We start from the raw sequence: 14,340 nt of genomic DNA on the forward strand, positions 1-14,340 counted from the left end.
CGTTTCATGCTCTTTTCCGTACATGAATATTACAAGGTGTTTGTTGCAGCTGTTGTTGTGTTGTTGTTTCAGTTACAGATGGGAGTTTCTCAGGAAGCCAGCTTCCTGCAACATCTCTGCTCCCCAAGCTGTAAACAGCAACATTGCTACTGATGTTATTTCTAGAAAATAGGAAGTTCTCAGTTGAACGCATGTATATATATTTTTTTTTCTTTATTGTAGCCTAACACAATACTGCCTTGGCATTATCTTATTTTTTTTCAGTGTATATGCTTTGACTACCATGAGAAACAAAATGTACACATATAGCAGGCCTCACCTGGAGCATTTTGCTGAGTTTATTCATGGAAGGAACTGTTACTCTAAATCGGCATGAAAATTCACTTTGACTTTGTTTTCACCTTCATTCTCTATTCTTTAGTCTGGTGTGATGGGAAAAGAACTGTATGGCATACAGTTTTATGGATGGATCTAACAGGGAAATGAGAAGAAGCCGACATGCAGAAGAAAGGAGTTTTGTAGTCAATCTATTTAGGAAATGCATGTCTGCAAGAAAAAGATAATGATTTTCATTTTCTTGAATTTTGCAGAAATTCAGGAAGTTGATTACACCTAGCTCGGATCTGAAAATGAGAGGGAAACTTGGAGGAAGATCCTACATTGCTGCAATAAATGACTGCGACGCCAAACTGAAAGGAGATGGCACCATTTCAGCCATTACAGAAAAGGAGACACATTTCTGAAAGAACTATTTTTTTTGTATAAAAATAAATAAATTCACTTAATTATAGAGGCTGGCTTGTTTTGCACAAAATTTTATTAACCAGTTAATTTTAAAGTGAAAATTGTATACTTGTTTAAAAGTGATTTTTAAAAAATTACTATATAAGTAATGACTATGTAAAAGAAAAAGAAATAGTATTATATGGTATGTTAGTGATGACTTCTTTTAATATGGTAATTTCAGTAAATGTTTTTTAGAAGTTAGAGGGACCTGTAAAATGTGTGTAAAGCTTTTCTACTTAGATTTCCAGCAGATGTGATGTTGTATAGATATATGCCTTCTAATCTCTAAGCATTTCAGACCATTTCAGCTTTTAATGTATGTATATAAAGGGGACCAGAATGTCCTTTTGTTTATATTGGGAGAAACTGTGAGAGGGTGGGCAGAGGACGTGTAACTGCTGTTGCATTATTAGTGTCTAAATGTGGGCTGTATCCAAAGTGCACCAAAATCAGCAGGAGCCTTTCCAGCTGGGGACAGTGGCTTTTGCACCAGTCTGTGATTTGCCCTTTCCTCTGGGCCAGATCAGATGCACGACTGCAATTTGCACCTAGCAGAGCTCTCCATTCAAGGCACGTTTTGTGAAGCCAACAGGAAGCACCACTCTTCTTGCCCTTCCTTCACCTTGCAATGGGCGTGAAAAAGTGGTGGAACAGCCCCATTTCTGAGTCACTGTTTTTCTGGAGATTGAATTAAGAATATATATTTTTAAGAGCTATACATTGTGCTTTTCTTGTAAGTTAGTGGTCTCTAAGATGACTTGTACCGCTTCAGGAGACCTCTACAGCTTTTTTTTCATTTTCATTAGTGTCTGGATAGCCAGTGCTTCATTTTTGTAGATGTTTCCCATCCCCTGGAGTGAAATGTGTTTGTCTATGTTTGTATAACAGGAGGAGATCAAGGTCACTCTATATATATGGAGATATTGTGAGGGAAAAAAAGTACAAGTTTAGAGCTCTGCATACATTTGGTCTTTGTCTCTTTAACTGTTTGCCAATCTGTCTGTCTACATATATTCATTCCTCTTAAGAGAAATTAAGGATCCTGTAATGTCATTGTGTAGCATTATATGAATTTTCTTATCTTCAAAGTACTTTCTAAATATTCTCAGGTTTGGCACTGATTTTACCCTGAATGGTATTGAGGTTTGCACTGAAGTCAGAATAGGAATTTTTTGGTGGAACACTAGGGTAATTGGTCCTTAACCTCTAGCAGAGTTCCAAGAGGTAATTTATGTATTGTGCAAATGAAGGAATTAAGACAAGGATGTTGTGACTTCTCTGTTTCACAAAAGGATCAGGATAGGTTTTTGATATCAGGCCTTTCTATTCCATTGGGTATGAACCGACTCCCTCTGAATGAGAAGAGATTTTGTGATGTACATCCAACTGATGGAAATTATTACCATGAGGTATGCAAATGTTAGTTCCAAATATCAAAATCTCTAGACTGTCTCTTGGTCTTTTTTCTTCTGCCAATATCCCAAACTATTGTTTATTCTGGAAGATTAAATTTTTCCTGTCCTGTTTTTCATTTAATGGTTGTATGATAAACCTGTGAAGGAATGCTGTACTATAGTGCACAGTATTTGATGGGGATAGACAACCAGCCTAAGAAAGCTTAGAAGAGATGTCATAAAATCTGCTGTCCTCTCTGTAATTCAAAATCACCAAATACAGGCAAATGGAGTTATTAGAAAAAGAAGTGGCTGCTGGCCTTCCAAGGGGGAAAACAGATCACTAGAAATCACTAAGTACCTCCTAATATTACATCGAGCTGTACATGTGGTCAGCATTTCATTGTGATCTTATGTTATCAGACCTCATAAAAAAGCATCTTTCATAGAATTACTTTGTCTCAAGTCACATCATCAATTGACCTATTTCATTTCACTTCACTTTGTTTGTGTTTTGGTGTCTAAAACCTTCTGTCACAATTCCATTTCAAATATTCCAAGTCCTGCTTGACTTTGCATGTCTCTATCACTAGGTGCTTAGGAGAGGACGTTTTGAAGGAGCTTGCCTTTATAAAGGTGCAAAGCCACCGTGTTGTGAATGTTGGGCCCCCTCAGAGGGAGTCTTCAGGTGGACATCCAGAACTGGAGTTGACTAAAGAAATCACAGCCTCATTGCCACTTCGGGAAGAGAAATGCTCCCAGAATTAAAACTCCAGGCTGTTACATAGCTACAAAAAAAAAAAAAAAAAAAAAAAAGAAAAAAAAAAGCAACTGCAAGGTGCATATTGACATTGAAAACATGCCCTAAAAAACCTAGAAATAAAAAGCTTTGGAAGTCCTAGTAAGTGATAAATATTTCCAACCCACTGTCCCTTTTTCTCCACACTCACCAGAATCTAAGGCCCCAAAACTACAGCGGAATCTTGCGATGGGTTATATTCTCTCTGCAAGGAAATATCAACTTTTTTTTTTTTTTTTATCAGTGAAGGATGTGCATATGTAGATGCCTTTTTAGGTTATGTTTTAGTCTTAATTTCAGTGAAGTTAACTTTTGGAATCAGGACACCTCAGGAATGTTTACAGCAAAATAGCAAAATGTGCCAATAGGTGGAACACACAGCCTTCAACTGGCCACCCATTACACACAAAATGAAAATCCCAGACAAGTCAGGATTGCCCTTTAAATCAGAACATTTGATGCTGTAGCAGGAAAAAAAAAAAAAAAAAAAAAAAAAGCTGACTTGTGCATTATAGCTTGTCAAAGTACTTTGAACTGTTGTCTACATCTGAATATCTCCACAGGAACTATGTACTTGTGTGAAATATGCTTCCTATTCTGCTGCTATGAACCATTTTACCTGTAGCTTTATACACATACATATGGTTTGGCATGGTCTAAAGCATTACACAGTATTGCTAATGTTCTGTGCTTGTAAATGTGTGCGTTTAATATCTGACTTGTTTAACACTACTGATTTTTTAAAATATATTTCTTTTTTTGTGGGGAGGGCTGTGGGAGGGTGAAATTCCTAATAGTATTTGTGATTTTTTTTTTCCTTTTTTTTTCTTTCTTTTCTTTTTTTTTTTTTAAACAATATGGAGGAGGAAAATGCAGAAAACAACTATATCATGATCATTTTTTTATGTGGTAGAAACAGTATTGCCCTTTTCTGAAGTATCTGCAGTATTATTTAAAATAATACAATAAAAAACAACAATGTATGTAATGTTTTGCACAAAGAAAGACTCTGGTGTTCAAGGGCACAAGATTTCATCTGCTTACTTGTTTTTAAAAATTAAAGAAAATGGGCAAAACTTATTCTGTGTATTTTAGTTTATATTAATGTATTTTATATTACCCTCACCTAACAAATTAAATAAGCACAACTACCCTGTTCGAGCATATATATGTCCCTTGATTTTAAATTGGGAATCTAGAAATGAGGAAATTAAGTAACTTGATATCATCCGCCCAGACTATGTCTGAAACAAACTAAAATGAAGTATCCCAATCTCACAACTTCATGTCCCTGTCTTTTATCTTAAATTCATGCTGCCATGGAAAAGTGCAGACTGGCCACTACTTTTCCCTGCCTCCTGCTCACTTTTGCCTGTATTTTGCTGTGCCCTGTTTGTGCCACCAGCAGTGTCAGGAGAGCCATGGAAAGAGACAGCTCAGCAGCCAGTCTCGCTGACACCTCACCCAGCAAACACATGCGGTTAGTTCTCCATCACTTCAGTTTATTACCTGGTCATACTAATACTAGTGCTGAAGTGAGGTACTGCAACAAGATAAATTACATTTTCCAGCTACTGTACATGTTATGCTGGATTAATTTAACCTTGTAATGTTGACCTCAGTCACAGGCCAATGCTCTGTCCATTTGATCATCTTTTGTACTACAATTTTATGATTTTATATTCTTTCTTATGTCTCTGGCCCATGTACAGGGAAACACGCTTGATTTAGTACATGACATACTGATGAAAAATGCTGATATTCTACCCTGAGGCACCCTATTACTCAGTAGCCTGCCATACAGGAACTGAGGACCTTTTCTTAAAGACTGTGTATCATTTTGACTAATGAAGCATGGTTATGATAAGCAAAAAGATCCGTGGATTTTGACAAAGCGATACAACTCCTCTCTGACTGTACCAACTACTCTATCCAACAGCGAATACACCACAGGAACAGCATGTGGCCCTTTCCCAGGGGTGATGTCCTTGCAGCTGCAGGGGCAGACCAAGGATCCAGTCAGTCTGCATGACAAGAATGTTAGGTTCTTGGCCCTTCCTGGCCACTAAATATTGAGTAAATCTGAGCATACTGGGAAATTTGGCTTCAAGTGTCGATGATTTCTCCATTCAGACACATCCAAACGTGGTCATCCACAGCGTGGCAGCAAGTCCAGTGAAGACTTCTAAAAAATGACAGCTTCTGAACAGATCAAAAATGTCCTGGTGGATTACATACTTACACATTTGGCTGCAAGGAGATGTGACAGTTTGCACTCAGAAAGACATAATAAGGGAGAAAATTGTCAGGGATTCTCTTTTAAAAGTTTTAGAGAAGACCTGAATTCATGGTGCACAGACTGCACCCTAATGCTGAACTACTCATGCTCCCCAGGCTTGTGCGACCACCAAGTAGGAGCTGGTGTAGGGAAGTTTCCTGCAGTCCTTTCTAAAGCTACCCTAAAAATATAAACTATTCATTAATACGCATTACAGCTAAGGTCTGAGTGCTGATCAAAGCTGACAATTTGAGGGAATAGTTGCACACCCCTTATCTTACATATTTTAATTTTAAAGGATCGGGTCCCTTTTTTAAATTTTGCACTCTGAGAACTGCAACCAATGCTGGCCATATCCTGCACTCCCTCAAATCATCCCGAATTCCAGTCATATCTATGCTTCTTTTGGCTAGCCATGCTCACAGTGATTGGACAATGCTCTTCTTGGGCTTTCAAGCTCTTTTTGTGCCTCCGTGTCCCTCATTGGCCTTGACCATCACCTGTGTCTGGCCACCCTAAAAAAGCATCACCTTGAGCTCTGTTACTGGTACTGGCAACGCAGAAGCCCAAGTGTTGCACATTGTTGAAAGGGGAAAGAACAAAAATTTGTGAATGTTCTGAGAAATGTGTTACCACTAATTGTTTCTAGGGTTGATGCTAGAAGCAGGCCCCTGCTTTTTTCTCATGAGATGTTCCCGTCAGCTGATGGAGAGGATGCTGCAACATGATGGGGCCCATAGTTTTTAGAATAAGAGGGCCTTTGCTACTGTGGCATTACAGTTAAACAATAAAAGAAGCATAAAGACAGCCAAGAGTTCCTTGCTATAAATGATTAGTGACAATACATTGGGCTGTGCTTTCTCTTTCTGTCAACTTGCAATGAATATAGTCAGTCAGCCATCTCCTGTCTGGTCCCAGTACTTACTACAGCACTAGGAGGCACAGCAGCCTTCCCTAAACCTTATTGTACAACACTTTATAAGAAACTCTGAGAGCTCTGCCTGATTTCTTTTTATTTAAATGAGAACACTCATGTAGTTATCATACTATACACAGATGACTCATTCCTCTCTTCTTCCCAAAGGGCCCCATACTGTCTGAAATTCAGCCATGCCATGCTCAAACGAGGAAATTGCAGCTACACAGGCAGACACCTCCAGGGCTGGTCCTAAGTTTGGCTGCAGCCAGTGACACGGAACTTCGTGGTGCTCGGATCAGCGCTGCTGTCAGGAAGCCCTGACATCCCTCGCACAAGCGAGAGGTAGAGATGATTAAGACAACACAAACTGTTTAAAAGGGACACAGCCGAGACATTGTACCACTTGTGCTTTCACAAGCCTTATGAATTTGGAAAAGGCATTATGTCATTTTTTTTTTAATTATTTTTTTTTTTGTATGTGGCAGGAGACATCAGGGTTGTTTATGGGTTTATTCCTTCCATCTTTGAACCAACACAGTGGGGCCTGTCGGCAGGAACAAGCTCAGCGGGAAGATGAGTGGATCAGAGGCTGCTGCAGAGCACCACACTGTGTCAAGCTCTCTTTTAGACCTGCCAAAACACTGTGGGTCTTTCTAAGCAAGCCCCATTCTTTGCTTGCCCCTCGAATTAACGCACAAGAACAAATGCATGAACTTCAACAGAAATATAGCCAGTATACCCAGGGATTATTTCGGGCTTTATCAAGTTGTAGGGTTTGGTTTGTTTTTCTTCCATTTTCCAAAGAAACTGATTTTGTTGTCTGTTGAAACACTGGCAAAAATTGCAAGTCACACAATGTATCATCAGGTCAGTAAGTGGAAATCAAGCGAAAAACAGGGTATCAAAACAAGCAAAAGGCTTTGGACCCAAACAAACCCTTCCAGTTGTCTGTGGTGAGAAAAGCACACTGTTTTACAAATTATATTTAATTCAGTTTTTATTTGTTTATTTTATTCTTTCCAGAAAACCAGCTCATGATATGTTTAAAAGTCCCTGCTTGTTTGACAAGCTTTTGCCTTAGACTTAATGAAAAGCTTTGTGGGTTCTTTTAGCACAGACTTCTCCTCTCCTAGTTTTTGTGCCTAAAGCTTGTGTGGCTATTGCTGTTTTCCTTCCCCTTCTACACACTTGTGCTACTTCTTCAGTTCAGGATTCATCATTCAATCATTCAATCAATTCATTCAATCCATAATCTCTGCTTCTAAAGTAGAAGGAGAAGAAAGTGATGGTGTTGGAGGCTACCACCAGCTTGAATTAATTGGAGGTAATTGACAGCACATGATAGTCATTATGGGGATGGAGAGGAATGTGATATAAGAGGAGGCAGGAAGGTATCCCCTTTTGGGAAGAAAAAGATAGAAATATTACTGAAATGTTATTAAGGGCAGCTGCTGGTCATTGCATATATTTATTTATTTATTACTTTTCTTCTTTGTGGAGCTGATTTTATGAGTGTACAGATTGGGGTTTCTTATATCTTCCTTGAGGACACAACAGGTAGGGGTTGGGAAATGTGGGTTGGGTGACAAGGTTTCCTCTCAATTACTTTTTGGGCTTTGTAACTTCTTGGTTTGGGCTGTAGGTTTTCTTTTAGTATTTCTGGATTATATTGGAGGCTTTTGTGTGCTAATCATCTGAAAAGCTGTTGCAGGATTTTGGCAAACAGAATATGTGGATTTGATCTCAGTTATTTCTACTTAGATCTTTTGGTTTATTTCCTCAGTGAGGGGATAGAAAGTTGAGATATGGGTACTAAGTAGCCTTCCTAGCTGTTAGGTGCTCAACAAGGATACCTCCTAATGGTATTTCTGTGGTGCTGTGGGGACACCTTTTGGCTAGAAGCAGTCTGGTTAGAATCAGGTTAGAACATAATGACCCTATGAGATGAAAGTATGATATATGTACATATAAAATGTGTGTGTATCTGTATAGTGTCATCAGGTGATATGTGAGATGATGTATATGAACATAAAAAATATTTCTCTACCCACGGTTTGCAGGAGGCAAGTAGAGGTGAAATCTATCACTGACTTTTTCTAGTTCTTTACATATACTTGATATGTCACTTACTGTCCCAGAGAAAAACTGCGCACTTCAGAGGATTGGTTTGTGAAGCCTGCCTGTAGTTTCACCCTGTTTTGGTACGCTTCTGCCTTTCCGTCTAGACAGATGGTTTCCGTACCGTTAGGTGGCAGCACATGCCAGCAAAATCTGTGTCCCCATAGCTTGGAAAGTAAACCGGGGACATGGGGTAAGGAGAGCTGTCCTTACAACCTAAATGGCATGTGGAAGTCGTGTCTATATTCTTTACAGAGAAGGCATGTGACTATATTTTTTTAAATCTTCCCCGAAGTTTCAGGCTGAAGCTGCCGCTGTGGTATTGGTTATTTCAATGTGACAACGATGGATGGTTCCTTTTTTTTTTTTTTAAATAAATAAATAAAGGGCAATTGTGTGTTAGAAGGCAAACTAACAACTGATAACATCTCCTGTGGAAAAGAGGAGGTGGATGTGCACAGTATTGAAATTTTCTCAGTGATTGAAAGAAGTCCCATGTGCAAATTTCTGTCTTAACAGATAGGTGTAGTCTTCTCCAGAAAATTATTTCATGCCATTTTCTCTGGAGCATAATTAAATTGTAATCTCAAGACCAAATAGAGGAGGCAAAGAAAACAAAGGTGTGTCATGCTCTCCTTTGAACAGACACATTTTAAACAAGGGATTAACTTACCAGAAAATAGGCAGGGAAAGGCAGCAATGAGGAAACATTGCCAGCGTGATCACTTTTGCAGAGATTCTGCCCTGTCTGTCTGAGATGGTCTAGCTCACAATGCAGCCAACTCGCATTTGAGTTTGAGTCATTCTCAGAATAAATTTATCTTCTGAAACCCCAGTAAGAAGGTGTTTGTAAATATTTGTGGTAATGCACACTTCGCAGTAGTCTGTGGAAGAAGATTGCAGTTATGCTGTGAAAGTGATGAGCTGTTTGCTACTTTAAATAAGTTTTCTTTCCCCGCATTCCCCAAACCATTGAATAGTCAAAATCAGTATGTGTAGAGTTATCATAGACATTTTTAGTCCTAAAATTCTCATCTTTGAATTCCATCTACTTTGCATTCAATATATTGTCTCCTGCATGTATGGGAATTTACTCTTTGTATGTAATTTTACCCCAAAGCAATTTCTGGGATCAGGATTGCTTGTATTTATGTAGATGTTCATGGATGTTGATACCTACAGAAAAGTTCAGATGCAGCACCATAACTTTCTGCTTAGTAGATGAAAAGAGTTTTAGACTGTATCAACTGAGGTAGAAGGGAATTATTTTGTCCTGCATCCAGCACTGTTCAAAGTCAGCTAGAAATATTTTTTTTTGATGTGGCCACTCATTTAACTTGAATTTTCTTCAAGTTAGGATCACCAAATCATAGAATGCCTTGGGTTGGAAGGGACCTAAAGCACACTCAGCCTCGACCCCCTCCCACCAGCCCAGGTTGCCCCCAGCCCCATCCAACATGGCCTTGGGCACTGCCAGAGATAGGGCACCCACAGCTCCTCTGGGCAGCCTGGGCTCACCATTTCCTGAGTATAGAATTTTCCTTATATCTAACCTAAACCTACCCTCTGTCAGCTTAAATTTGTTTTATTCTTAAATTGAGTAATTTAAGTTGGAGCTATAGAAGATCCATAGGAAGACTTGTAGAAAACTTATGGATTGGTGGAGGTAGCTGTATTGCATATCTTCAATTTCTGTCAATATCCAGTATCAGTTAAAACTATTCCTTAATCATTGTGTCCCTACTCCTCCCCCAAAAAAGTTACTGCTTCTAAATTTAATCTTGGGTGGGAGGCCTGAGCATATTCAAATAACCTGTACTCTTTTGTCACCTCTAAGATTTTTTTTTCTGACAAATATCTATGTATTACTTACAACTTTCGCGTGAAAAGGCAATTACAATGTAGTTCTGAATAAAGAGCATCATTTGCAGTGATATGGAGGGAAGATAGGCCTCCTTTACTGCTAATAAACAACTGTAAAAGATGGTGACTATTTAAAGCTCCAAATTCATCCTGCCTTTCTACTGACAGTCTTGCACATTGATTCTGACATGCAGACTGACAGCTTCATGGCATTTTGGAGTGTTCCAACTGCACTGAGTATGCAGCCCTATTTATTTTAGTACCCCTGCTCCTGCAGCAGCCACTGACTCACAAGAAAGAGCTAAGAGCAATATTTGGCATTTGCTTCCTGTGCAGCACAATTTGCCTGGTTCATTAACCTTCTTTATGTAGATGTAAATTCTGAGTCTGCCATGGTTATTTTTGGGGCGCATGTCAAAACAAGATTTGTCTGTCTGAGCAGCTTTAGCTTTTGAAAAATATTTAAAATTGCTCCAGCAATTTTGTCTTTTAAAGCAAATGTTTTTTCACGTATGTTGAACTATGTTTATGTTGTAAATTCAGATCTCTAGCACTATTATACTGACTTAGGGAAGAAAAGCAGGAGGCAAGAGTGCATAAAGCATGATCTGTGTGACACTATCCTATACCTGTTTTACCAGACATTATTCGCTTCTGCTTATACAGCACAACATTAATGTAGACTGATGGAAGCAGAAAATAAGCTCTGCTGTCACTTGTATGCATACAACCACTCCAATTATTTACAAGTGTATGTGGAGAATGGAAGAGCGATTTATTTTCACGTAGTCGTGTGAAAGATGGCTCTAATATATCTAGGTTTGGTGTATGTAAAACAAAATACAGCAACAACTAAACACCTTCCTCAGGTGTGTGCAAGGGGGGAGGGAGAAATACCTTAATGTGTTTTGCTGTTGCTTTTTAAAACTGGTAAGACCATGCCTGTGATACAAGCTCTGTCTCTACTCCAGTGCTTTCTTAGGTTGCCGCTCAATGCATGCGGCTTCTCCCTTCCTGCCCGACACAGCCCTGTTCTGCCTTGGGCTCACCACACATGAACACTTTTCTCCTCCTCACAAAAGAAATTAGATTTAGAATTAGATCCTCAGTGACCTCAGCAGCACCACCACACAGATCAGAAGATGCCTGTCCTCTGGTATGGTAGACTGAGTCTCCAGCTGCTGCCAAGGTGCAATTGGATTTGTTTCATCTCGCTTTCTGCTATGACCTTAAAACTGGACTCTTGCTCTAAGTTCAGGACTCATTTTGGTTTCTCTAGTTGTCTTGCAAAAAAATTGTATGTCCAAACAATTGGAGGCCAAGCCAGAGGAAAATGTCCTCCCATAAGTTCAGGGATGATGTCGTTTTCCCTGTAATTGAATATGTCCTCAATGGGATAAGTTACCAAGATCAGAAAAAAATGAAACACGAAATATGAATCACTTCTGCCAGTCTGGCCTGCTGAGCCAGACCCTGACTTGGTGTCATCTTAAGCTGTTATGTGGACCCCCAGTTTCCAGAGTCTGGACTCAGATGGGACCATATTCTCCATATAAATGTAAAATGTTTATTAAAAAATAAGGGCTAGGCAGGGCACATTTCTGCCATCCTTCTGTAGAGAAGAATGTTTAAACTATGATCTAATGTTGAAATTGGCCAAGAGATTGGGCATGTCTATTCATTTATTCTACTTATGCAAATAAAATGATGAATAAAGCTTCGGTATAAAGCAAACACAAGTGGCACGCAGTTTTACAGGTTATAACTTATTGGAATGGCAAAATATTTCCATGTTAGTCCAAATGCCTCACCTTTCATATACAAAGTTTTTAAAAATATTAAAGCCTCAGATCAGTCATAGCATGGCATGCAGTCATCAGCATCTTTTCATTGATGCTGAGACCTTCTAGCCTGCCCCCGACTTGTTCTGTTAGGTTCCGTGCTGCAGAACCTCAGGAAAAAATCTCAACAGGGATCTATTTTTTTTTTTTGTTTAATGTTTGTCACAACAACTTGGGTAAACATGGTAATGAGGGAAAGTAAAGCAGTAAATCTGCATATTGGAGCTACCTGACAATGTATTTCTTAAAGAAACTGAACCCCGCAAGGAGTAACTCTTTTGGCTTTGGGCTGTTGAATGGGTGGCATGACTTGTGCGAGATGCTAGCTTTTTGGGTTTTAGCTGTCAACTGCATTGTGCCAGGGGATGATGCAGTATCATACTGCTGGAAAGCAGTAGGGACTCTTATTTGGTGTCTTGATTTAATTTACAATTATTGGAAAAACTTGTTCTGGGTAATACAACAGTAACATGAATGAGTGTGTGTATGTTTATAGCTGCAGTCCATACTACCACCATCCATCAGTCCTCATTTAAAAACAAACAAACAAAAAGACATTTCTTTCTCCTGTGATCTGATTTGTCAGAAAATGGAAAGCAGCAGGTATTCACTCAAGATTGAGTCTTGGAAAGGCAGGAAGAGGGCATATGTCAAAGTAAATAATACTTAATAGGGGGCCTGAAATAATGTGCCTCACTGAAGATTTCTGTTTTGAGTCCGTGCAACTCCCAGCAGAGCATCTAGTCATTTCATGAATACTTTCACTCAAGAATTGTGTGAGATGCTTGCCCTAAAATATTACTGGAAACCAAAAAGCTGAGACTTATCATAACTGGGTGCTAAATCTGTGTTCTTCAGAGTTTTTAGGCATCCACAAATTCCTTCGCAGTGAAGTGTTTTGTTTTTCTCAGTGCTGACAGGTCATTTATCCAGCTAAGTTAAAAATAATTTAAATATTCTACTCCAGGAATTCCAGTCTGAAGACTTCAGTTAATGCATTTCTTTTTAATATTTATGTTGCTTACAGGATCATGGAAATGAATATGACTTTAAATTTGGAAGCACGCAAGCAGATTTCTGGCATATGTTGCTACAAGCAGGAAAACATTGTACCACTGGGTGTCGCTCTCACGAAGTTCAAAGTATTTTGGAAGTACACAGGCAATATAAAATACCATGTACAGCGTGTAAAACTCGAGACTTCTTAGCAAAAGGAGAGCAAAATAATATAGAAGTTGCATTGTTATCTGTCCCAGCAAGAAGCTATTGACAACTCTAGTGTTATATCCACCAAAAGACCTTTAGGTTCATTTCCTTTCAGTAAAACATTGGGAGTGACAAATCAACATTGTATCCATCATCTAGAACTCCTCAGGATTATTTTCTAGAACCTATATTTATTGCATGGATTATTTTGGGTAAAGAAACAAGGAAAGCAGTAACTCAGGCTTATTTTCTGCATCATGTCTACATATGTTTCAGGACTTCAGCAGAGTATGGAAGCTGAATGTTCAAGTCCAATTAAAAGTCTGCAGAATTTAACTGTGTCCTTAACTTGCTATTTTTCAAAAAGCAGCAAGAATTTGTAGGGCAGTAATCTGACAAGAGATAATATAGCTATGGGAGCAAGAATGCTGCAGTGATGAGCTTCATAATTAAAATCTCTTGGTAGAGAAGGGACTCGTTTCTTGACAGAACAAGAAGTAATGGGGTTAAAGTACTGCATGGAGAACCTGAGTCACAAATCAAAAGCTATGAACTGAGGTTGGTTCCTCATACCATGGGCAGATAAGTATCCTTCCAAGATGCTGTAGAGGATAGGGAAGCATTAAAGTATACCAGTAGAGAATATCCATTGCTGAAAGAATTCAAGAATTACTTAGATCAATTTGCCTGAAATGATTCAGAAACAGCTGCTTCTTGGGGCAGAGTGACCTCTTCATCTCTTTTGACCTTATTTGTTACTAGTCTGCCAACCTTTACATTCTCTTAACCTGCATAAAGCACTGACTATGCTCATGTTCATATGGATTAGACTAGTTCTTCCTGTTTCATTTACCTTAGCAGGGGTGATGTAGCATCTTCCACCATCCCTTTATTTCTGGTATGAAAGAGGTCTTGAATGGGCTGCAGCCATTGCTTAAAATTTAAATAGACTTAGTAATTTATCCTAAAACATGTGCAATAGCAAATAGAGATAGCTAGAAAATCCAGCAAGTACTAATGAAATATGAGCTATACCAAACTGGGTAATTTTCATGTGTCATACAATAGAACAGAATGTCAAGGCACTGTGCAAAATTTTAATTACATAATTAGTTTTCTGAGTCATACAAATTCTT

At 38.8% G+C, this 14,340-nt stretch overlaps 1 protein-coding gene and 1 long non-coding RNA gene across 12 annotated transcripts in view; both read left to right on the forward strand.

Annotated features, from left to right (window-relative positions):
* The window catches only part of SLC6A11 (solute carrier family 6 member 11), a 124,813-nt gene extending 120,754 nt beyond the window's left edge, over nucleotides 1-4,059 (forward strand). For all 6 annotated transcript variants that reach the window (XM_068695145.1, XM_068695146.1, XM_068695144.1 and 3 more), the window contains one exon: nucleotides 591-4,059. In XM_068695145.1, coding sequence (XP_068551246.1) covers nucleotides 591-743 — 153 coding nt within the window. In that variant the 3' untranslated portion in view covers nucleotides 744-4,059. The remainder of the gene's footprint in view (nucleotides 1-590) is intronic.
* Nucleotides 4,060-7,340: 3,281 nt separating this feature from the next.
* The window catches only part of LOC137862352 (uncharacterized), an 84,789-nt gene continuing 77,789 nt past the window's right edge, over nucleotides 7,341-14,340 (forward strand). For 2 of the 6 annotated variants that reach the window (XR_011100199.1, XR_011100200.1), the window contains exon 1: nucleotides 7,341-7,733. This is a non-coding gene — a long non-coding RNA (uncharacterized lncRNA). The remainder of the gene's footprint in view (nucleotides 7,734-14,340) is intronic. The other 4 variants (XR_011100198.1, XR_011100201.1, XR_011100195.1 and 1 more) reach the window with 4 other exon arrangements.

This window comes from Anas acuta, chromosome 11, assembly GCF_963932015.1.
Source record: "Anas acuta chromosome 11, bAnaAcu1.1, whole genome shotgun sequence".
NCBI lineage: Eukaryota > Metazoa > Chordata > Aves > Anseriformes > Anatidae > Anas > Anas acuta.